The 25,098-nt window shown below is 44.4% G+C and overlaps 2 protein-coding genes across 3 annotated transcripts in view; both read right to left on the bottom strand.

The window, feature by feature from the left end:
• LOC144138901 (uncharacterized) overlaps nt 1–25,098 on the bottom strand; it is a 917,654-nt gene that overhangs the window by 746,515 nt on the left and 146,041 nt on the right. The gene's annotated exons all lie outside the window — the stretch shown is intronic.
• On the bottom strand, nt 3,919–14,829 carry LOC144138899 (uncharacterized). 2 transcript variants are annotated; one of them, XM_077671407.1, is made up of 6 exons: nt 14,572–14,829; nt 12,839–12,908; nt 12,565–12,762; nt 11,998–12,065; nt 10,299–10,377; nt 3,919–4,603 (listed from the first exon to the last, which is right to left on the bottom strand). In XM_077671407.1, exons 1-5 carry the CDS (start codon nt 14,611–14,613, stop codon nt 10,330–10,332), a joined length of 426 nt encoding a protein of 141 aa, XP_077527533.1. In that variant the 5' UTR covers nt 14,614–14,829; the 3' UTR covers nt 3,919–4,603; nt 10,299–10,329. The 2 variants fall into 2 exon arrangements, with proteins under 2 accessions (XP_077527533.1, XP_077527532.1); XM_077671406.1 differs by having other exon boundaries at nt 3,924–4,603; nt 12,839–12,944; nt 14,572–14,827.

The raw sequence follows: 25,098 nt of genomic DNA, 5'->3' as shown, positions 1-25,098 counted from the left end.
TTTCAACAAACATTCAATTAAATGTTGGTAACAATTCTTACAAGGGTATTCCGTCTTACCACCTGTTTTAATAAAAGAACCGGGTTCTGGCGAATTAGGCTCGCAACGTATATGACAACAAGCTTTGTTGTTTGAGGGCTTTGCTTTTGTTCAAAACAGCTTGATCTTTGAAGTCTTCGATTTGATGTTTAATACACAATGATTTCATTTTTATTACATTGGAGTCGTCCGCTTCAAAGCATCAAACAAGGAAATATGATGCAGATGCCACAGAAAACTGTGCTCAGACAGCACCCAACGACGTTGACTAGAATTCATGCCTTCGCTTCATATTACGGAACAAACAAAAATGCACAATATGTTGTAACAACTGCGCATGAACTTAAGTTGTCTTGCCAGCGCACCTTTGGAGGCGTAAGGGCGCTTTGCGAGCCAACAAACTCGTCTCCGCTAGCTGAGGCAAGCGAGGCTGACCAGAAGTAAGGGCGGCTATATTGCTGGCCCATCTGAGAAAAATCTTCCTTCGTCTTACTCCGCAGTAATACCTAAGAAAAACTCGTAAAAGCAACACCAACGAAGGTTACTTTTTTTCAGATCTACCAGGCATGAGGCACCCACTGCAGTGCATTTGCTCTTATCAAGACGCGAGGTTACAATTTATTGGCGCGGACATCTCGGTGGGGTCGGGGAAATATAATCCAATTACTGCCCATTTTAAGCAACTGTTCGCGCATGCGCAGTTGATATCTGCAATCCCAATACCGGGTAGCGTAAACACGGCAACGGTTTCATAAGAGTCCCTGTTCAGGGAGTATCGTAATACGTAAACTTTTGCTTGTGACTGTATGGCTACGTGATGATCTTCTAACAATACTTGATACGGCGCATCCGGAATTGGGTAGCTTTAGGGTGAGACCAATATCTATAGCTCGGGCATGTGTAGTTGTTTGGCTTGACGGTATGCCGACATTCTGTTCGCCTTAGCTTCACCCCCGGCGCTTCTGGTGCGATAGAGACCATTAACTAAACGGGGTGACAGACTGCGCCCAGCGCCTACACGGAGCTAAAATAAACCGGACGGTCCTCATTTACAATTTATCTAACAGAACCTTTTCGCAATAATAAAGTTGAAACCCATCCCGCCCTGCAAATGGGGATGACCAGTGACGCTGTAAAGTTATTGTCACTTAGTGCCGAAATCTCGTACACGAGGACGTTTTTGCTTTTCGCCTCCATCAGAAAAGCGGCCGCCGCAGCCGGGAATCGAACCCGCGTCCTCGTGCTCAGCAAGTGACTACAGTCATAATACATTTGTTGCTGCTATTATAGATGCCCTTACCGTCATGCTCGCAACTGGAGCCATATTTTGGGATAATGTCAAATCGATGCACGTACGCCGCTACGTGGTCGGTTCAGCCGGAACGGTGTGGCAACATGTCTCAAACACGGAACGCAGAAACCTCTTCCTTATAAAATGTGGTCAGAAATGAACCCCCGGGTTAAGAGTTTACATAACACAATTTCGACTTTTAATGTTAAGTCTCTGTTCTCTGAGGGCTGAGCGCTCAATTTGAAATTGAAGCGACGCATCACGCTTCAGGGTATTGTCACCATACACGCACAGCAGGAGCTTAGTCACCAGAGAACAGAGAAATTAACGTCGAAAATCAAAATCGTGTCCTGTAAACTTTTGACCCCGGGTCTACATTATTCCGCGGGAACCATGCATTTGTGGCAGCCCTCGCTGAAAAACAAGCATCTCGTCGGAGAGTTCAGGCTATGCGACCAGAAGAATTGAGAATTTCGTAGAATCAATCAATCAATCAATCAATCAATCAATCAATCAATCAATCAATCAATCAATCAATCAATCAATCAATCAATCAATCAATCAATCAATCAATCAATCAATCAATCAATCAATCAATCAATCAATCAATCAATCAATCAATGAATCAATCAATCAATCAATGAAGGGTTCATTACGGGCCCCAAGGATAGCCGCATGCCTTTGTAGTGGCGAAGGATAAAAAAACGGAAAATGAGCCTTTAACGTGGACAACGTATCCACTCATACAACCGATGTGAGGTCAACTGACATGATACAACAGAAAACACAATTTCATTGAAAAAGGCAAAGTAGAATCTCAAAAAATATCAATAATAATATCATAATAGTAATGCAATCACAACACACCCACCGCTGTGGCTCAGTGGGTAAGCTGTTGTGCTGCTGAGCCCAAGGACGTGGGTTAAAACCGGGCCGCGGCGGCTGCTTTTCAGATGGAAGCAAAAAGCGAAAACGCCCGTGTGTCGAGATTTTGGCGCACGTTAAAGATGACAAGGTGGTAAAAATTACTCCGGTGCACTCCACTCCGCATGCCTCATAGCCCAGGTTAGCTTCGGCACGGTAAACCCCCTAATTAATTATCAATCGTATAATCATAACAATATTATAATTACCAATATTAATTTTTCCTTTTGGAACTTCACCTGCAGTGCTCGCATTCGTTTTATTTTGAACTTTTTAATAATCCTCTATAATTATTTCTCCTGTGTTGCAAATAACTAATTCGAAGTACTGCGTGACATACACTTTCTACCACAGTAAAATTGAATTGCCGCACAAATAAGTGTGTCACCTTTCAATTTCTTTAAAAATGCTTCCCCTCACGTTGGTAGGAGACCGGTAATAACGGTGCTTAAATTATGCACTGATCGTTCCCTCGGGGTCAGGGCAACCCACTGAGATACACAGAAAATGAACTCTGGGGTAGAATCCCAGTAGGAGTGCTTCTGATTTATTCACACATCATTATAAAATTCCTTCATGCAGCGTAATCCCCGGTTCATCTAAAATGAGCGCACTTTTTGTTTCTCCTTTTCTTTTTGATCTCACTGCCCTTCGGCGGCACCTGCTTCGTTAGACGCAAGTCCTGTTTACCAACACAATCATCGGGGCAATCCCCACGCCACCCACCAAGCGAGCTCGTCTAAAAAGACGCATAGCAGTCATTACGGAGCACCGCCCTTCCCTTCGGGATTACCTCTCGTGCGCTACGCAACTTCGCCGGCAAACACGCACTTGCGGTGGCGGGGAAAGCCCGCACAAATCCAAGCCAATCCAACAGAGTTGCCTCGGCGGCTGGTATGAATTGCTACGACAGCGCGGAATGCGCCGGGAACAGTTGCAAGTGTCGGGGGAGAAAGGAACGCGGGAGCGCGTTTTGTGAATATTAATTGCTCCAATTCGTTAGAGGGAAGCCGGGAGGGAACGTGCCGCCGCACGACGCGCGGGGATATTTATGTTCGAACTTGCGCGCTTCCAGGGAAAGTGGCGCACCTGCTTCCCGGTAGTCGGGGTTCTCTGGCTTGCGTGTGTGTGTACACAGCGCTGGATGCCGGGTGTGATTTGTATGAGGGAACGCGGCAGTCTGGATTAAGGGCCTGACGGGCTCCGAGTTCGGGTAGTGTTTGTTGCGCCGCGAATGCTTCCACCTCACTCCTGAGTTAGAGATGACACATGTCTACCCTCGCTCATGCGTATGCAGGACTCCGTTGTGAAATCCATGGCATACAACAGAAATATTTCCCTTTATAAAACCTCAGGAGTGATGACGTAGTTTCGCCCAGCCTGCTGTATGCGTGTAAGTGTGTCTGTGTGCCAGCGCGTGCGTGCGTGTGTGTATTTATGAGGGTGAGTGCGTGCTTATGCTTTACTCCAGCCACACACTAAGAAAAAAAGGAGTCCCTGTGACCCTCTTTGGGGGGTATTTACTTGCCACAGATTTGACTCTTCATCGACCCCTTTCGCAGAGTCACGGTACTCTTATTGAAAGGGGGTCACAGGGACCCCGTCGCAGTAGTCACAGTAGAATATGGGTGACTACCTCCTTAGAGTCAGCACTGACTGCCACGAAAGAAAAAAGAGAGTCACGGGACCCCTGCCTGATGATCATCGCGACCCTGTAACAAGAGTTGTGAGGACGCCCCCTTTTAAAGAGTCCCGTGATGCTTATGGCGACAGAGTCGTGGAAGTGTATGGGTGACCTTCCCAGAGATGGTCAGTAATACTGCTGGTGGAATCATTGCAGTATACGTGCAAGTGCAATTTTAGCCCACATGCATGCAGCTTCATGAGCAGTTTCATACAAGTATAGCAAAGCAAACCAAAAGTATTTGAAAATTATTTTATTAAAGACGAAAGTGATACACATTTGAATGAAAAGCCAGCTTAGGGTATCACAGCTGTTTTAAACCACAAAATAACCAGCAAATAGCGTAAAAATACAGATACACTAAGCATGTTTTACTGCTTGCTATGGCTTGTTACAACGCAGGTTTGCTAGACTAACAGGCATGATATTAAATCACAAAAACAAGTTTTGTGTTAACCAGCTTTGCATACCTGCTGGTGCAAGGTTAAACTGGTGTGGAAATAAATTGCAATAATTTTTAAAGGCTTCTTTCCTTGTTGCTGTTTTTCTAAGGCAGACTCCTTACACAAGTCCATGAAGTCAATCCAGAAATCTTCACAAGCCGTGCACAAGCGTTGCAAGGTGTCCTCGGGTCCTGGCGTCTCGGACCAGGCCTTGTCTCGGACCTGCCAGAAATATCAATGAAAAGAAATTGAACGATAAGACAAAAGCAAAATGAAATTGTAGCCAGCACAGTAAAATCATCAACAACAGGCTAACTGCCCAGTGCCTGACAAAAGAGAGGGCGAGGAGCACACCTCTTGCCATTACATTTCCTTGCTTCACCATTTGGCTTTTGTTATGAAATGTTTTGTATGAGGGAACATATGTATAATGTATGAAGTCACATATGGACACCCCAGAAATGCAAAGGCTTCAAAAATTATTGCATCCATAAAGAGGATCTGAAAGCTCCAGGGAGGGAGACTAAGAATTTATGAGTGCAAAAGGCTGCTACTCCCCCCTTTTGATGGTATGAAAATATCTATGTAAAGCTTAAAGGCAGCACGAGTAACAAAGCAGTAAGTGAACTGAGACACCTGCTGCAAAACACTGGAGGGGTACAAAGTCTAACTCAAACTGTTCAGTAAAAAGCATGAGGCAAGTTGGTACATAGTTCTTAAAAGTCGAGTCCATAGCACATGACAAAGAAGATGATAGGACAAGCACTTGCTTGCAACTAAGTTTATTGAGTGCATCGTCTAAAATGACACCCTTTAATAGTGGGCCGCACAATGGTAACAAAGGAATCATAGTGAAGTTTCTAAATATTCAAGCTCATTGCAATACAGGTTCACTGTGCTCCTGTTTTTTATGTAATAAACATCTAAAAGCTCCCAAATCAGTGCTTTAGCTTCTTTGCAGAAGTCAAACTTGGCCCAAGAAAGGCTTGTACTTGCATGATTCGCAATGAGTGGGTACATGCAAAACGCCAAGGGACAAATTGGATACATCGACTTTCCAGATGGGAACGACACATCATAGATTCCCCCCATTCCCTGGGCAAAAACCGCTGGGTGTGCTGCTTGTTGCGCTTTTCTTTTGCTTTTAGGCTTGATAGCAATTTGCCTGAACCTTCTATCTACGCTTCACTGATTAACTTTGACGCTTTTTAAAGTTATTCAATACGCTGACTATATTTTCTACTCTGCATGCAATGTCTGCACCCCGTTTCGTTTTTCCTTCAACAGTTTTTAGCTTAAGTGAAAGCATGAAGCACTAAATAATGCTTACAGTTGTAGTTATCTAGATCACACTTATTACTGATGGAAAAGAAACCTAAGTTGTCAGTACAAAGGGCACCACTGCCTTGTTACGTGCCTCGGTTTCTTCATGTTTTTAGTGGCCACAAGAAAAAATTTTAAACCACTTGTCTATTTGAATTATTGTCAACGCGTTTAGTTTCTGTACCCTGATTTTTTAACTTCTCATATAATTAAATTTGGCACAAAACTTGTTCCAAAGTTTCTAATTCCCTGGATGGGCTTTTCTGCACGAGTTGTGAGCGATGCAGTAAAGCTGACACTACAGCCTTGATGGGACATGCCACAATAATTAGTTTCCCTATCCCAATTTATTGACTTTGGATGTCCAATTTTTTGTTCTCGAACTTCTCATGCACTAGAGGGGCTTCTCTGCACAAATTCAGAATCATGCAGTAAAGCTGACACCAGCGTTGATTTCAACTCATTTGTTACCGCAGAAAATTGACCAGTTTTTAGGGCTCTAAGAAAACATTTCTTTTTGCTAAATGTGCTGGTTAGGCACATAGTGCAGTGGCAAAAATGCGGATGATTCAACGCCCTTGCTAGCACCAGTTGTGTAATGTTTGCATAAACAATGATCGCAAAAAAAAAGAAAAACCCAAATCAAAATTTTGTCACCGTAAAGAAAAATGAAAAAAAAAGAAGTTGTGTATAACAAACCACTAATAGTGGAAAAAATTTAGAATACGCATTTTGAAGGTTTACATTAAAAAATCCTGTCCAAGAAAAAATTCACTAGTGACAATTAATTTGTCCCCGTGGTGCCCACGTGGTGCTTGCACGCATGGTGCCCGCGTCTCGTGGTGAAGCCGAACATTCATTCCAAAATACACAATTTTGGATGGTTCTCTGAAATGGTTTGATATTATTAGGGGCCCAACTTAGTCCCCACGTGATGTAAAAACATCTTATTAAGGACTACAGCAAGCACCAGATTCACGGCAAGCAAGAGATGCCAAAAAATCCACTTGGAATTTAAAACCAATCTCAGTGGTGCATTTTTGTTGACATTCTGATCATCACTTATCTACCAGAACTTCCACTTGCGGTTTATTGTCATCTTCTGACTCGCTATGGTAGCCCTGCTTGCAGGAATAACTTGCGATGCACCAGAATTGTGCCCAGCAAGCTTTCGCACGGCGAAAAGAGTGCTGCCTAACATTTTCAAAAAGGCACCATATCAAACCTTTTGGAGACTGCCAGAATAGACAGTCGCAGTAAGAAGCAACACTAGACCTCCAAAAATAGCCTCGTACTAACAAAACTGGCCAGTGAACAGCTGGCAGTGTTCAAGGCTGATTGGAAATCTCTACTTGTCTGAGCTGATATCCGATGACTTGGTGTTATTTTTTTAGTTTCAGCTGGAGCTGTTATCGCAAAAGTAGGGCATGAGTGAAGCGATATCACAAAAGGCGTTCTTTTTTCGAGGAATAGTAGAGGGCGACGGGGGTGCTATGGCAAATCGGCTTGAAGTTGGGTAACTGCGTAGTAGCACGAAATATTAGGTTTGCAACACACAAACAGAATGAAAACTGCTCGATTCGCGGCCACGGCGGCCGCTTTTCTGATGGAGGCGAAAAGCAAAAACGCCCGTGTGTACGAGATTTCGGCGCACGTTAAAGATCCCCAAGGTGGTCAAAATTAATCCGGAGCCCTCCACTACGGCGCGCCTCATCGCCTGCGTTGCGTCGGCGCGTTAAACCCTACAATCAATCAATCAGAATGAAAACTGCTGGAAAGTGGCTCAAAATGCCAGGTCTACTTGATACACATGCGGGGAACCTTCAGAAATAAGCTTTCACAAAATAAAACGACCCTTTCTTTGAACCAAAGCTCAGTAGTGGAAAGCTGGTGTCATTTCCAGGTAATTATCATCTGTCACTGCCATCGGATTGCAAAACTGGCAAAGTGATTTGGTATTTGGCTTGCTGGAAGACTTTTGGTCAAGAAAATTCCATGGTAATGCAGCATGACCACGAGTCGCATGCTTTTTTATCAAGCGCAGCAGCAACGCTCCCTTCTGAGAAAACATACACACCTCACCTTGCAAAAAACTGCCGAAAATCTCAAGGTTGCCTAAACGTGTAGTGTCTAGACTAACCACCGTGGTACATGAGAAACAACTACAACATCACAAAATCGGCAATATAAAGCACCGATCACCGATCATCAATGCTGTATATTCCTGATATCCATGTTGTCATTTCTCTTGCAACTAACGCATCCCACTGGTTAGTCTAGGCACTGCAGTTTTAGAATCAGTTCTAATTTTCCTGCTCTGGCTACACTGAAATTTCTGACGGTGTTTTTGAGGGTTGAGCAGCATGTGTTGTTTCGATAGGTGCCATGGCTGCTGCGCTGTACAAAAAAGGATGTCACTTGTGGTTACGCAGCATTACCATTAGATTTTTTGATAAAATGGCTCACAGAAGTCAAGTATCAAATGATGTCGTCAGCTTTGCAATCCGACTGCGTTTAAAGGTGAGAACTACCAGAAAATGACACCAGGTATGCACTAGTGAGCTTTGGTTTAGAGGACGGGTAGCTTTTTTTCAGTCAAAGTATTCGTGGATGTCTCCGCATGTCTGACAAGTGCACTTAGCATTTTCAGCCCTTTTCCTGTCATTTGTTTAATTTCTGCATTGCGCAATTTATATTTGGCACTACTAGACAGAGAACTTCAACCCGATTTGCCTTAACGCCTTCGTTGCCCACTACTTTCCTCAAAAAAAAGCATGCCGTTTGTGATTTCACTTCACCCATGCCTTACTTGTGCAATAAGAGTTCCAGTTGAAAGTCAATTGATAACCTCAAGTCATCGGACATCAGTTAAGACAAGGAGAGAGCTCAAAATTGGCTTCAGTTTTGATTCTGTACGAGGATATTTTCGGAGGTCTAGAGTTGCTCCTCAGTAGAACTACATATTCTGACAGTCTGCCACAAGTTTGGTATTGTTTGTTTTCTAAAATGTTAGGTGGAGGTGCAATGCAGGAGGCTCATAGAGCTGAATGCCTTTTTCATTTGTCACGCAACAGTTACTCGGGGATAGCTAGCTGGGCACTGCTCCAGTGCATCGCACCTCATTCCTGAAAGCAGGGTTAGAAAAGTGAGCCAGAAGATTATAACAACCAGCAAGTGAAAGCTTCAACAGGTGCATGATAGTAAACTGACAGTGAACGAGTTTTGTTTTCAGCCCCAAGCAGTTTTTGTCCTATCCCGAATTTTTACCTTACCATTAATGCGATGTCAACCATTGACAAGATGTTTCTACATCATGTGGGGACAAATAGTGCCTCTAATAATGCCAATCCACCCGATTTTTTTCAGTAAACTATCCGAAATTGCATATTTTGAAACAGAGGCAGGGCTTCACTGCAGAACGAGGGCACCACACATGGTAACATGTTTTTCATATCTGACAAATTGTACTGGGCAACTAAACTTTTTTCCAAGATGTGTTTTTTATGTTTGGCAAAAATTATACTCCAAACTTTTTAAACTATTTGCGAACTGATATACACAACTTATCCATATTTGCAACGTTTGGCCAAAAACTGATTTTGTTAATTTGCGAATCTGCTCTTGTTGGAAAGGGCATCGAATAATCTGCATTTTGAGCTGATGCAGAATGTGCCTAATCAATATGTTTACACAAAAATGTTTTGTTAGACCCCAAAAATTGGTAGACTTTCTGCGATAAAAAGAAAGTTACCGCCCTGTCTGCGTGCCATATTCCAAAGTCTATTCTTAGCAGATATCAGCGTCAACGCCAGAAGTAGTGTACTTAGCGAGCATCGCAATGCATACGGCAGCTTCTGGATTTTCGGGCCGTCTCAAGCGTTTTGATGTTCGGGACAGGTTTTAGTAGTAGGAAGCATCGCTTCATTCACAGAAAAAGAATTACCTTTAAACTCTAGCTTTAATCAGCTGTCATGAGACAAATTCAACCAAGCTATTTTTCTTAGAAAACTGTTACTAAAGACAACTGTTTTTCTAGTGGCTCATTTTATTCATGACTATGTTGGCTGAAGTTGTTGAAATTGCAACTGTGTGAGAGCTTTTTATGAGTTGAATATGGGAGCTTTAACCTAATTGCTTGTAGTATTAGCATGACTAGGCCGATCTGGAAGACCATTTCGTGAGAAACGAGCGTTATCACTGCCAAAATAGCTGAAAAATACAAAACCCACCCACACATCAAGATATTCATTGATGCCAGGGTCCGTATGGGAAATTTAGGAGGTGTGTCACGGTGTCACAGTGGTGGCATGGTTATCAGACCAGGTAGTTGTTTTGAAGGTTGGTAGCTAGTAGCTCACAATATGCCTTTTTTGTCTGCTTCTTCGGGTTTTTTTTTTGAAGATTATTCGGAGCGAGAGTATAGAGAAATCGATAGATGATTTTTGAAGACTGGGAACGATTCCAAGAAATTTAAGCAATTTCGCTGACACAACCGTTTTTCTAAAAATTCTAAAACCACACAAAGAAGCAACACTCAGTTTTTCAAAAGCTCCTGCGAAGTGATTTCATTAAAAGTAATTACTGCTGTACTTACCAGTGCTTCTCTGAAGGCTTCGACACCACTTTCATTCAGCAAAACAGGCCGCAGGACAGTGTATCCACCCCTCTTGCATCTAATGATAAAAAAAAATACATATCACTGACATGGAAATTAATAAGATGTGGGGGACCAACAAAATAGTATAGAGGAGGCCATAAGGAAAAATATCCACAGGGCTCCAGCTTAACAAATGCAATGTGGTAATTGCTACGTTCCTCATATTTTCACGGTGTATTAACAAATGCTTTATTATCAGGGTCTCTACTTCCGCACTACTTTCATTTAGCAGTATTAGAAGTGGAACTGGATTACAAGTTTGTGAAAAACGCGGAATTGCTGTAAACACACAGATGACAACATCAGCACTGTTTCTGCAGCAAGCAAGCAATAACACATGCAGTAAAGGGTCCATAAAGACTGAATACAGCTTTGTTTAGTTTGAAAGAACTAGCTTTTCAGTACTCACTCGGCTCCCTTCCAAGCCGGAAATACATTAGTCAGAAATACGCAAGCAACACAGAATATTTTCAAAATTCTCACTGAGGCTTTGGCATGAGAGACGCAATATGGGCTAGCACTAAAAAATGTCGACAGACAAGAGTCTTCTGCCGGCCCTGCTACATTAGAGTGGCGCTTCTCCACCACGTCCTCTTAGGTGTTTTCCTAGCATTTTCTGGGCATGTGTTCGCTTCTAAACTTCACTTCACATCAGACTACTGCCCTGGTCAATGAAGGGAGGAAAACTGCTTCTTCCTGTGTTGTGGCCCACAAAAATGATTAAACAGATCAGATGTGCAATATACATAGCAAAAGTTGCCGCAAGTGAAGACAGAAGCCGCACCGCACATAGTGAACTCCGTCTGGAACAACTTCTATCTAGCCTGATAATTTTACTTAGATTTTGTTTCGACGGTAGGCCATATTTGGCCCCTCGCACCAATTTGAGCCCTCCGGGAAGGCGTTGTTGCACTGTTCCCTTCAAGTTTCCATTCTTCTATTGCTCCCTTTGTCAATTTCTGCTCTTAAGGCTGACCAGCCCTCCTTTTCTTCTGTCCCCTATTTTACCCTCTCCCAGTCTCCTTTGCCTTTGTGCTATCGAGAATAACTGGTTTGCATGTTTTCATTTATGTTGGTTACATTGCTCACAAAACCGGAGGGTGGAAAAAAAACTTTTCCGAACTAGTGTTTGCCGTGCTCGGCATTATTTTAGTGTAATACTGGCTTGAGGAAGCTTTGTCCACTGATCAAATCTGTCTGAATATTCAAATCCTGGTTAGGGTTTCTACAGCTGTTGTATGAAGGTTTCGACGTATTCATAGTATTTCAGGATTTCTTCACCTGCTTTTCTCAACGGAATTGGCGGTGGCCAATTTTTGGGCCAGAACGTTTCGCGTGGAATGACCCATTAGTATTATGAAGCTTTGGTTTTTTTATGTGAAGCCTTTGGTGCGTAAACAAAAAGCACAAAACTGACACAACCTCTCTGGGAATAAAAAAGAAGTGACACCAAGGTTCAATTTTTAACAATTTTCACAGCATTTTAACATCCAAAGATGCCTTCGTGCAATAACAGTAGCTAACCGTTATTTGGAATTAATTTGAAATCAACAATATTTATGCGATCTCTAGGAGAGCAAATGGTGGTTACGAGCTGAACTGAAAGAACTAAGATAGAGACAAGTGTAATACAAACCTCCAAAAAGGCAAAGTACCCCGTGAGCATGGACATCCACAGGACTTGAGGATTAAGAGCAGCCATACCTGATAGAGCCAAAGGTGAAGGCAAAAAGTAAGGGCAGGAGCAGTTGCAACAAATGACAATTTTACACAGACGTCAACCACACAAGCAATTCGAAGTCTTAAGGGCCAGTCCAAAGCAGGCACAAGCAAATTTTATATCCCCTGAAACCTACTACAAACCCGCATAACCTCACACAGCCATGTCGATGAAAATCTGCAGCCCTGCAAGATTTTACCTGCTGTTATGACATGTTTCAAATGCTGGGTCTTTCCATGCCAAACAGCCAAGTGTATGGTGCTTGACACTCTAACCTTTCGGGAAAAATTAATTGTTGATGCGAAGATTCTCTTGGCCTTGCAGGAGTGTGACACGTTCACACGGAACTCGGGAGAAAGGGAACAGAATGAGTTACAATGGCGAACGGTGAAAGGGAAACTTAGCACCAAACAAGGACACAAGGGTCAACGTGCAGCCCCCGAAATCCAGTTCAAGCGAAGAGAAAAACGGAAATGCTCTCACCAACACGAGAAGCCCCATTCAGCGATGTGTGCCGCGGGTCATCGTTGGTCCAGGTTGCAGCAGAGCATTGGCCCCCGAATGCATGTACTGCTCGGACAAAGCAGCACAGGCAGCACCACGCCCTGCGTGGCAGGTGTGGTGATCCATCCTGGGCCGTGGCCACCAACCGCGGCCAGGTGTAGAACCGAGCCCGGTTGTCTGCAAGCCAACTCGCTCGTCTGGAACCTCTGGTACACAGAATCCGCAGGCCCATCTCCAGTCCTGGTTAGCTCACCAGCTTCAGAGTCCTCTGGTTCCGCGATCGGCCTCCACCCGAACCTTGTTCCTTGCTTGAGCACCTCCTCCTTAATTAATGTAGACAAGCTGATGTGTTTATGGCTCTGAAATACAGTACATACAAAATAGAACGAGAGGGAAGATGAAGACTTGGTTGCTGGCTAGTTGAAAGACTGCGCAAAAGATGAGGGTGACAGGAAGAGCGCTGAAGCATGTCTACTTGTGCAACACTGGTCTGCACGCTGGAGTAATGCCCAAGTGACAACATGTCTGGCAGACAATAATGATGCAAACAGGCGACTCACTAAATACAGAAAGTACACTCTGAGTGTGTGATCAGGACATGTAATATTTTGCACAGCTTTATGTCGGGCTAATTGGTGTAAGCTTTTGAAGGAAAATTGCTCTTGTTACGATCACAGAGACGGGCACAAGAAAAACGTCTGCTTTCACGAGAAGATGGCGCCGTCTACTCGTGAAATTGTACGTAGTTTTCTTGTGTCCGTCTATGTGATCATAAAAAGCACAACCTACCTTCAAAAGAATATTTAGCATGCTCCAGGCTTCTTTTGATGCCTATATTAAAGGATTCATTTTGCATTGGGGCCTATTTTCTTTACCTGCAAAAATCGCGCGAACGTGACAATACATGCCAATATGCCATTCATAATGGCTTTTCCCCATAAAAAGGACACTAAACGGTCCCAACAAGTTTGCCTATATGGGCAGACCAGTGTTAAAAATGACGCTGCACCAAAGGTATTTCACGAAACGTCAAAGAAGAAAACTACAGAATAAAAAGGGAACACTTGACACACTTTTGAATAGCCTGTCATTGCAAACTAGCGCCGTGTATTACAGAATTGTACCGCTCCACCCAACAGTCAAGTGGTTTTCTGCGACCGACGGTGCAAAAAGCAGCCGTTAGACAGCGAACACAACAGTAGAGCTAGAGACAAGCTTGACGTGGGCTAATGGACGAGGGCAAAAGGAGGGTGTGCTGAAGAATACGGACGGCATGAACAAGTTAGAACAGGCGCCTCGCAGGCGCTGTAAAATACCCCTCCTCCCCACACACACACCCCGAGACTTAATTCCCTGCGAGGCCACATGTCCGCCTTTCACCTCCAATTTCCACGTATCTGAATTCTGTGCCCCTGTGAACTCTACGTGAACTCAAAGACGGGCTTCGTCATTAGCTCGTGAAGCTTGGCAACGTCAGGCGTTGTGGAACTGCCGTACTCGCTCGCTGGCGCGCGGCCCGAACTCTCTCTCCGTGTCCTGCATTTGCATACTATTTTCTCCCCCTTGCACATTGCAAATTCTCATCTGTTTAACTACATTTCCGGCGTCCTCACCTCTTGCCAACTTTTTTTTCCCGACAACGCCGCCAGCACACGGTCAACGCGTACGCTGTAGGGGCGCGTTGGCGAGCGAGTACGGCCACAGAACAGGGAGTACGGCAGTTTCACGACGCATATCGCGGCCCGCAGACCGCGAGCAGCCGCGAGGAAGGGCGGTCGCGGCGGCGGCAGCCGGTCTCGCGAGCGCGATAGCTTAGAACAGTCTCAAATAGGGAGGAGGGGACGGCAAAGGAGAGATTTCACAATGCTTACGAGGCGCCAGGCAGCAAGCAAACAAGCACAGCATATGCAACTTTTTTGGCATGTGTCCGGAAAGCTAACCGAGACAACTATTTCACTTGGTATTATTAGCAGGGACAGTACTCACGTGAAAAAACACGATGACACAGCCTTTGTTCCGGCTTCGCATTCAACCGTAGCACGCCGTCGACTTGCCGAACTGAAGAACTCTAGTAGACGATTTCAGGCGGTGCGCAATGAATTCCGCACAGCAAATTTCATACCGGTGTCACGCCGTTTCCATCCCGCAGCGGTTTTGATACGCGAATTCGACAAAAATGCGTCAACTCGCCCCGCTGCCTTCGCGCCATTCCTCCATGTTCGCGCCACTCACTGGCTTACTCCACTTGGCTCGCAGTGGATTCTATTGATTCGCGTTGTCTAAAATATTTGCATTTGTATTCTTGTTATTGAGTTTTAAAGCACACGCTAGACAAAAGAAATCTGTTTCTGGCAGGAACTTTTTATATATGTACGTTTTACGTAATGTACAAAAGTTTTTATAAAACGAACGCAAATCAGTCACGTGACTACTTGGCGGCTTTTTTAAACGCACTAAAAGAGGCGACGCTCGCACACAGGTTCAAATATATAATAATTGTGAGCAACATGCATTAATCATTTAAATAAAAAGATTGTCGCAATATGAAGTAGTTTTTATTGAATAAAAGCAACTACAAGTAAGGATTTGAATGACTAACACTTGAATTCTGCTTTTTGGTCGGGCAGCTTGGTGTAAGTTTACACGACATCTGAACCCAGAGCTCTGTACGCGCGCAAGTGCGATGCCTTACATCGATATGTACTTAATGTACAAAAGTACTAGGGGCACATGAAGCAGTGAACATACTGCTTAATTGGTAAAACGCGAATGAGAATAACATCTGCAGTAAAGTAGGCTTTGTTGCACGACAACGAAGCTTTGCAAGAAAGCAGGCACGCAACATCGTGCATAGAGAGGCTGAATTGTAGAGCGGCAGAATTGTGGCGCAAAAGCTAGTTACGTACACGCCACACGTCCTGATATTATCCCGCCTATTTTGTAGGGTTCCTGAGAAGGCCATTTAGTTGCGTAGCAATATATATTACGAAGCATAGTTTTATTCGTGTTCTTATTCGCAGAGCGTTATCCGGTGCACAGTTGGCAATGTTTTTAACGTAAAAAATAGACAACCCATTTAAATCATATACAGAAGCAATGTCAATCATACTTTCTGCTTATTTCATCAACATTGAACAGCATTGCAGTAAAGACTTTAATTCGTATATATTAAGTATATTGTATGATTGTTACATGTGGTTTCTATGCAATGTTAAAATATTTGCTAGTCTTTGCGCACTTTAGCATTTCCATTCGCCCATAGTTACCGACAATTGTAAGAACAAAATAATTTGGCTACCACAGGTATGGTATGTATTGTATATGATTGCTTTCTGATACGACATATTCAAAAATATTGTTAAAGTGAACCTCTCTATGCCCACTCATGGCGCTTTTACGGCTGTACGCACTGCAGGAAAGCCAGCTTTATCAAATGGGAGGGCTTACGGTGGTGATGATGATGATAAACTCAGCGCAGGAAAGCCAACTTTAAACAATGGGAGGGCAAATTGTGGTGTCGTTGATAAAACGCGAAGTAGGAAAGCCAACTTTACAAATTTGGAGGGCACATATTGAAAAAGAATAATAAGAAGACGAAGAGGAGCAGGATGAAAAAGGCGAAGCTTTCTCCGATACAAATGAAAAGTCCACACTCCTATCCGCCAAAGTCCAAATCAATGACAACACTGAGCTAACCGAAGCAGCATATTCAGATGACCCAATTACACTCTAAAAATCATAATCACCCCATTAGCTTAGCTCAGCACTTTGCATTGTGGACTTTGCGTTTGTATCGTAGAAAGCTTGGCGTTTCAACCTTGTGTGTTCCATAAACAGCGTTAGATTTTTTATGCTTTACAGTCCTAGAAAATCAAATTTTGTACCGTTTGCGCAGAAGCGGACAAAGTCACGGGACACACACCTGTGTGCCCTTACTTTTCGTGTTTTTGTATCTGCGCCACTAAATCTTGCAATACGGTAGCAACAAACCTAAGTATCACTGTGGAAATTCAATCAGTCAATAAATATATGCTAAAAATGCTGTTGACCCGTGACTCCCATTGCAAAGTGCAAGGGTCCCGTGACCCCTCCCTGTTTTAAAGAGGGTCGTGGAGCGTAAAAGAGAGTCTTAGTAGAGTCTAAGGGAGTCATTGCAGCGACGACTCCCTTTGGACTCTCTTTTTTTTTAGAGTGCAGCTTGCGATTTCTCTAGCCGTGCTATCAGTGAGAGCCTTTTCGGACTAATAAAGAAGTGTGGCAGGAGCGCTTTTCCTAAGGTTAATATATTCTTACTGTCTGTATGACCGCCACGATCGCGGCATTTGTTACCATAATGTAAATAACTGACCAGGAGGAAGGAAAGCAACAAATTTGACAAAAATAACCATTGAACCACTGCCGACACAATGCTTTTTTTCGCCGCACAGGAAAAACAAAACAAAGAAAAACCCTCCAGCCATCATTAGGCGCACTAAGGAAGGTGGAAAAAAAAAGTGCGGGGAAATGTCAAAGTTCCCATGCAGGTGGTCAAAATTAATCCGGAGCCCTCCACTACGGCGCGCCTCATCACCTGCATTGTGTCGGCGCGTTAAGCCCTACAATCGATCAATCTATTTAAAGCTGACTATGATGTGGAACATTTTCTGGCGAGACGATAAGTTCGCCAGTGACAACCCATGCGCGTTGCGGCAGCTACGAATAAAATTTGATTGATTGATTGTGGGGTTTAACGCGCCGACGCAACGCAGGCGATGAGGCGCGCCGTAGTGGAGGGCTCCGGATTAATTTTGTCCACCTGGGGATCTTTATCGTGCGCCGAAATCTCGTACACACGGGCGTTTTTGCTTTTCGCCTCCATCAGAAAAGCGGCCGCCGCGGCCGGGAATCGAACCCGTGACCTCGTGCTCAGCAGCGCAACGCCCTAGCCGCTGAGCCACCGCGGCGGGTACGAATAAAATTTGGGCAATTGCTGTACAGGGGTGCCTGTGCATTCACTCGATGGGAGACGCTATTGAAAGCTGAATCCTACGAGAAATGCTGCTCAAAAGCAAGTATTGTGTATTTGTAACCCCTAATAACTAAACCCGTAAATAACCGTTGAAAATAATTGACCTGTTTGTAATGGTTCGTCATACACTTCCGTATTTTTACATCGAGGTTGTGGTTTTATTGGGTGATATTGGTGGGAACCATACATTGTTCCTTTACTCACGTGTTTTTTTGTTTATCGTCTCACCGCGCCCGGCTGGGTTATCTGCATTTGAAGGGAAACACGTGTATTCGTCTCTTTCTTTTGCATGCTGCCCCAAATGTATCATTTTGTAGGGAGAGTGTATCGCCCTGTGATCACTCGAAAATATTTTACTTTGATCACCAGTGTTGTCGATCTAATTCCGTGATTCTAGAAATACTTACTTAAAAAAAATAAATGCTCGCAGGGCGAATGCTGGGGCATTCGAATCGACTGCTCCTTTTCCGCTTGTGTATTTTTTTAGTTCTTAGCAGAGCCCAAGTTCGCTCTAAGAAACTTTTGTTCTTTGAAGAAACCTGTGTTTTCCTTGGCTACATGACAAGATCAGTCCTGCTGTACGGGTTCCAAATCGTTTCGCATTTAAAAACACATTCTTAAGCAGTGGTAAAAAGGGATGGGTACGTGAACATTTTCCCAGAGTGACTCTGCAGCACACGTGAAACTGAAGCGTTCGCGTTTAACACGCCCCGGTAGCGAGGCCGAATTGGAAGCCCGGAAAGCACGGCCGTTCATTTTTGTTCTACGCCTTAAGCGGTGCGTACTGCGATAAGGAAATAATAATGCTGGGGACAAGGAAATTGGCGCGCCTGGTTCGAACACAACGCAAAATAAGCAAACGAAGGGCGGGTGGCGGGTGGGCGCCCTCACCACCGCCCACCCGTTTCCCTCTGTCTTAACATCCGTCGTTCTTCAAACGCACATAATGGCGGAAGAAAGAAGAGGCGCCACTTCCCCATAATCCGGTGATTTGGGAAGTGTCAAGAATCCATAACTCACGCCACTCCTATGAGTACGCTTACAAATGCACGCGGTATTAAGGCCGATTATTATTTAATTTTTTCCCTTTTCCCCCTCCATCCGGTGTACGTAGCTCTGCTTCCTCGCCCTACACCGGCTTCCTTTCCACGAAGCTTAGGCCTGCACCTCCCAGCGTTGCCAGCAGAGCTCCGAGCTGCCGCTGCCCCCAGCGCAGGGCGTTCACGCGGCTTTCTTTACATAGCGGCAAGCGCTACACGAACGACGGTATATCCCCTACGATGCTCATCGTTTTTGAAGTATCCTCTTACGGCTTGCGCGAGACTTCCACAAGACTTGCCATCGCTGCCGCTCGTTCTCTCTCTCACTCCCTCTCAGTTTCTTTTTCTCTACTTTGTCTTTTAAGACCCTTTCAGAGAGGGGGACGACGCGAGCGTGAAAGTAACGTAAAAAGTCGAAAATCTAGCGGAAATAAGGGAGAAAAAAGGAGGGAGGTGGCGTCACCTTGAAGAAAAATGGCCGCCTTGCATTATGAATGAGCGCCGGCGGCGGCGGCTTCGAAGGTGCATAGGGCGTCGGTCGACGCGTGGTAGACACGTGTTTAGTAGGGTGGGCTGATGTAGATCGGCCCAACGTAGCGTTGTGTGTGCCACGATGTTGCGACGAAGGACGACCTGGTGCAGTGCCGAAACAAAGTATTATTTTCAATTTTTTTGCACGAAGTTCAGCTACTTGTCTTCGTAAGCTAGGCAGCCTGCAGGCTTTAGGTTGTGCTCAAATTCTGCTGCGTTCACCAAGCGTGATGGCCGGTTTACAATGCAGTAGATTAGACCAGGGCCCGTTTTCCCGTACGCATAAGTTCCCGATTAAGTTCCCGCTTACGAATAAGACGCCAATAAGTCGAAGTCGGCCACGGCAAATAAGCCGGCTGCCAGAAAACCCAACGAAAACTCTACCTTAACCGAGCTTTTTATCAGTTTCGGGCACACGACTTATTACCTAGACAGCGGTGAATTTGTAGTTGAGAACTTATTCGTATACTTATCGGATTCGGGCAAACGGGCCCAGGCTAGTGTGTCATTGGTGCAAGAACGTTCTCATTTCCAGAAGGGTTCGAATTTTCGTTAGTTGTAGCTGGAAAGGTTCTGCTCCATTTCCGATTGAACTCATGGTACGATTCGTTCAGTAGAAGCCGCGTACATACGTCGGCCTTACGGCCCTGTCATGTTTTATTTTCTTCATAACAGTAAGACATACCGTATCTGCACCGCTGTTTCTTCACCACCTATATGAAAAGGTGCTGGTGTAACGCCAAGTAAACAGAAATACCTTCGAACCTTACCTTTAAAAACTAACCTTACCGACAGTTTCCTCGATCACAGAAGAGAGCTCCACTTTTTTCAATAAACAACAATAAAAAATTTTGCTAGATAATAGAAATGATACCAGAGATGAACTCTACGAAGTTACATTCCCGTGTCCGTGGAACGGTTCTAGATAACAAAATCTACACATCGGTCATAAAGAAATAGTACAATAATGTACATTTATCTCATAAACCATGTATCGGTATATATTTATATAATTCGTAGATGCGTTGACCTAGTGTGCACACATTCGTCGCATAAATTCGTCGTGCAAAAATTCGGTTTTGTTCTTCGTTTGCGATTCGGGTCTTCGAAATTTCCGCTATTGATTCACGCACTTTTAGCGAAGGTTGGACGCACTGTCAGCGAAGGTATTGGCGAACTTTTGACGCAGTTTTTATGCGAGAAAGGGATGGTAAAGTTTTTTCTAAATATTCCATGTATTTTAAATTCGGTCGCGAATGCTTCAAAAAATTCTTAAAAATAAAAAAAAATGATTGATAGCCTGCATAATCACGGTAAGTTTATTACCGCGACACATGAGTATTGAAGTTTATCCCCGTCTCGCGCTCGCCGACATCCATTCCCAGGGCCACCTGTACAAGACACTTCACCGCAAGCACCTCCGTAATGGGACAGAGCAAACCTCCCGCGCTCGAGTACGATGGAACTGAAGGTACAGCAGAAGAAATTTCTCTCATTACGGCAACATACACGCTCCATGGTGGAGTACAGCATCAGACCGAAGAGCACTGAACACTTTTTGGGTGCTCCGGTTTCGCACAACTTATTATCAATCTCGCTCAAGGCACTGGTGTGCAAGTGTAGTAAATGCCATTTGCTCCTTGTGGAATATATCATCTCAGAGCACGTATGTCCTGCGTTCCCAGGAAAGAACTCCGCACGTACGGACGTACATCCCAACAGATAGTTGTCATCACCACATCTTTCTCCGTAGCTGATGGGTGACTCCATCTTCAATAACGCGAGGCTGCGGAGTGATTTGCGCGGGAGCGAGATCCCGCGAAAAGCTTTACGTGGGAAAAGAACGGGTGGTGAGATAGAGACCGCACTTGCTTGTTCGCGTGAATGAGTGACTGAGTGAGTCTGTGTGCATAACAGAGAGAGAGAGAGAGAGAGAGAGAGAGAGAGAGAGAGAGAGAGAGAGAGAGAGAGAGAGAGAGAGAGAGAGAGAGAGAGAGTTTCCAGAATCGCCAAAACATCTTGTGTTTTACCTTTCACTGACTGCTGATGTTTGGTCTGATTTGGCATAATAACGGCATGTGGCCTAACTCTCACACAGCGTTTAAAAACTCGGCCACTATACCTGAGTCTTGCTGAAGTGGCCCTCATGGTTGCTCACCGCATGGTTCGTCTAATGGTCCGGTAGCTTCATGTCCCAAGCTCAACGGTTGCTTGAAAGTTGCGTTACGCCCACGTGCTCCTACAGTTAGGAATAGAGCTAGTGGTTAAAAAAGTAACAAGATAAGAAGCCGCAGATAAAGAAATGAAGAGGCACCCACGTTTCCACACCAGCTCTGTAAGCAACGGGATGTTGGCGAAAGAGCGTAACAATGGATTACTTGTACGATGAGTTTCGAATTGTACCTTAGTTTCCCAACACTGAAAAATGCAAAACAAAAAACGACGTTTACATTACGCCAACGAACCCTCATTTGTGGTTAAAGATGCTCGCACCTGTCCACCGCCGAGAGATAACGCGATAGCATGAAACAACTGAAGAGTTCATTCCCATCAGCACACGACGAGCACGTTTTACTGTGTGTGTGCCATAAAAGAGGCACATTCCAATTAAGGGCTGCAAGCCAGTTATAAACCGAAAGCGAAGTATGCATGCGTCCGAGTGGTGCGATGAATCAGTAGCGTTGCGGTCTTTCCACGTTCCTTCGAAGTACAACCCACGAATGTGGCCATGTGATCACGTGTGTGATGACTAATTTTATGCGTGCCCCATGTTATCAGAAGCCTATGGTTCTAACCGTTGATTCAGAAAAAGAAAATATCGGGTCTCGTGCGTAACCCGCTTCAGCAATATAGCGAAATCTTTTAGCTCTCGCTGACTTCTCTTGACGAACGTCCTATGTTAACGTGACGGCAGTGACTACCACCACAATTTTATTTTGTATTCTCATTATCCAAGTGTTAACAAGGTGATGGCTAGGTGACTATTATGACTGTCGTCGTGTAACTTCTCAGCCAACTCCCTATGCGGCAATAATCTTTCATGGAAATAACTTCGCGATCTTAGAGGCACTGACTATAAGCATCCTGCACGAGGCAGAAGCCGCTGTGAGCGCAGCACTTTTTATAATGAAGCTGTCTGCAGCGCATGATAGGGCCGTAATGATGCAGCGGCGATTTTTCAACCAGTGATAATACACTTCTTGCCGCATGCCGCCCTACAGGTATACGGTGTTGACACTGAGACAAGACTAGAAAGACAGCCGTGATTAAGGTTCTTGATCGGTTGGCTGCAGTATCAGCGAATACCGTCTTGTCATCTGCGCCACGAAAACTGTTCACTTGTCTCAGCTTTCGTTGCCATGACGTTACCTTAGCTGCCTTCTTTGTGTGGATGCCCGTGACTTCACCCGTGGTAATCACGGATGTTGGTGTCTCAGACATGGCGCCGAAATTTACGTAAATTGAATGCTACTAACAGAGAACTTGATGAGCAGTGCATCTTTCCCCATATAAATGACGCCCCGAACCACCAGGATGTAGAAAATAGCGCTGCTGCCTGGGCGGGAAACATCAGCGCAATGTGCTTCAGTAGAAATTAAAAAAAGAAAAGTACGATTAGGCTGATTAGACGAAACGACCTACTATTTTGCAAGCGAAATCAATGCAGACAACCATTGTTTTTTTTTTTTTTTGGTACAATTACAAAGTTTTATACCCTACAGGCTCTAGAGCAGTACGGGGGGCAGAATGATTGCCCATCTTAACTTGTAAGCTTTGTCTTACACAGGAAGCATTAATTCTTCATTTGGCATAGCGTCACTTTTTTCGCTTCGACATTCGCATGTATAACTCACCTCAGAAATGGTTTTTCTGGCGTTGTGGAACTGGGCGGCCGTCATAATCCTTTGGCGGTAAGCATCCAGTGACAACGACGTTGGTCGCTTTGCCATTGCGACGCAAACGTCCGGACTCAAGAGTCACGTAACACAGTTGCACATTCGCAAGTTTGCTAGTAGTATTTCACTGCAGAGCGTCATCTCCCAACGCCGCTGCGTAATGCCGCACTGATGTTGCAGATACAGGACGCGGAGCAGGTTCCTTCAAAAGTGTCTTATCACATTATGCGACGAAACGCATGAAACGGCTCCTTTCGGTGATGGAAATAACGGTCAAATCAAGCCATTTGTACCCTGTCAGCGGATGGTTTGTTCAGGCGTGCATCGGGTTATTTTATACCAAGATGTCTTTCTCCTTCATCTGTCAACTGATACTGCACAGGCTCCCATTAACACAGCGCGATAAGCAGATGGCATGAGTCATACTGTTTCGTTTTCTGTCTTAGGCGTTCCCGGTTGCTATAGATTGCCAAAAAAGGAGTTACTTGGAACCATAGCTGACACAGACATATTGCAGATGCTCAAAAGTTCAGTGACGAAGAAGGTCAAGGGTTTCAATATGGAGCCGACCACAGGAAGGAACTGCGTTAGCAGGCAAACAAAATAATTTGCAGGTTGCTTGGAAGCTGGAAACAACTGCTCCCTTTCCCAACAGTTTAATTCATTAGCAAGAATTGGAGCAAAAGCCGACTGCCATATATATATAAAACGAAGGACATTAAAATAATACACGGATGAGCGTAGAATACAAAACTATCAGAAAGAAAAACCATGTTCAGAAGACGGATGCCCACAAATTGGCACGCACGAAGCCCGGACGAAACTGGTGTTACATTACAACATATGGTACCTTACGTCACCTTATCTAACTGCCGTTTTTAATGTTTTATTGATTGCAGTAATAACCATGAGAAGGAAACCGCGGCGCCAATAATAATTATTTCACCGGCTACAATTATCAACGGATGAAAGTTCCCGCTAAAAAATAAAAAAGAAACAAAACTCGCCCTTCACCCAAAATTGTCGCTACCCGACATTGTTAACTCCATGTAGCTAAATGATGTGGTTGTTTATTATTGGCGGTGCGATGATTCTTCAGTCATGTCCGAGATAGTCGATGTCCACGCAGTTATACCTGCAGAAAAGTATCCAGTTACTGCTTATAATTCTGCAAAAAAATAAGCGTTCACGTATACAAACCCACGCACTTCTGCACATTTATGCTCTAAGGAGTTTAGTTTCAGCACGAAGACGTGCAGTGCTATAATTGTTTAGGCCTGATATCTCAAATGGCCCCTTAGCTATCATAACTAGAAATCACATACTGACAAAGTGGATAAATGTTTGTTGTTACCTCGACGGAAGTCTCCAACGTTTGCAAAACAAGTCCGGATAAGCAGAGTGTTTCCAGGGAAAACAGTAAAATACCAGAAGTATAAATGTATATGACGAAGGTGGGCTCGTAGTTATGGGAGAAATAAAAAAGCCAGGCTCCCAGAAATTTGCAGAAGAAAGCCGAAGAATTAAAACGAGGTCAGTACAGGCTCTTGGTGCACGTAGCGATTATTTTAAATGGATTCCCAGCTTAAGGCCAAGCCATTCGCATTAATATAAGAGAATATTCAAAGGCCAACGCTTCTAACAGTCAGTACTGATAAGGAACAGTCAACTACAGCTAAGTAAGTGATCTATCTATAGGCGTATTTCCACTTTTAGGCTAGCGTGAACTAACACATCAGGCGATCAGAAATTCCACAAGTCTTAAGAAGCGTAATGCGCTATTAATACGCGGAATCAAATATTTCGGGAATTCAACGTCATTCGAGCACTCCCTCTGTGATTGCTACCATCATCCCTATGCCATCAGTATACGGCTATAGCATGAAAGGTGACGCCGTATTGGAGAAAATTTGCTGGAGGAGAACTGTGACCAGGGTTCACCCGACCACCGGAACATTAGCAATACGGATCGGAAGCATGCACCAACCATTCCGAGGTGTTGCACAGGATCACGGACAACAAACTTCATCAGCTATTG

The sequence above is a fragment of the Haemaphysalis longicornis genome, unplaced genomic scaffold, assembly GCF_048455015.1.
Source record: "Haemaphysalis longicornis isolate Haplotype H1 unplaced genomic scaffold, Haemaphysalis longicornis Haplotype H1 scaffold_5, whole genome shotgun sequence".
Taxonomy (NCBI): domain Eukaryota; kingdom Metazoa; phylum Arthropoda; class Arachnida; order Ixodida; family Ixodidae; genus Haemaphysalis; species Haemaphysalis longicornis.
This window is presented reverse-complemented; position numbering and strand designations above follow the sequence as displayed.

Excerpts from the sequence above, each read along its gene's own strand:
- LOC144138899 (XM_077671406.1), bottom strand. The coding sequence starts at position 14,613 with ATGCGAAGCCGGAACAAAGGCTGTGTCATCGTGTTTTTTCAC. Across the intron at positions 12,945-14,571 it reads GTGTCATCGTGTTTTTTCAC|AGCCATAAACACATCAGCTT; the intron begins GTGAGTACTGTC and ends ACTGTATTTCAG. Across the intron at positions 12,763-12,838 it reads ACCAGAGGACTCTGAAGCTG|ACAACCGGGCTCGGTTCTAC; the intron begins GTGAGCTAACCA and ends GTTGGCTTGCAG.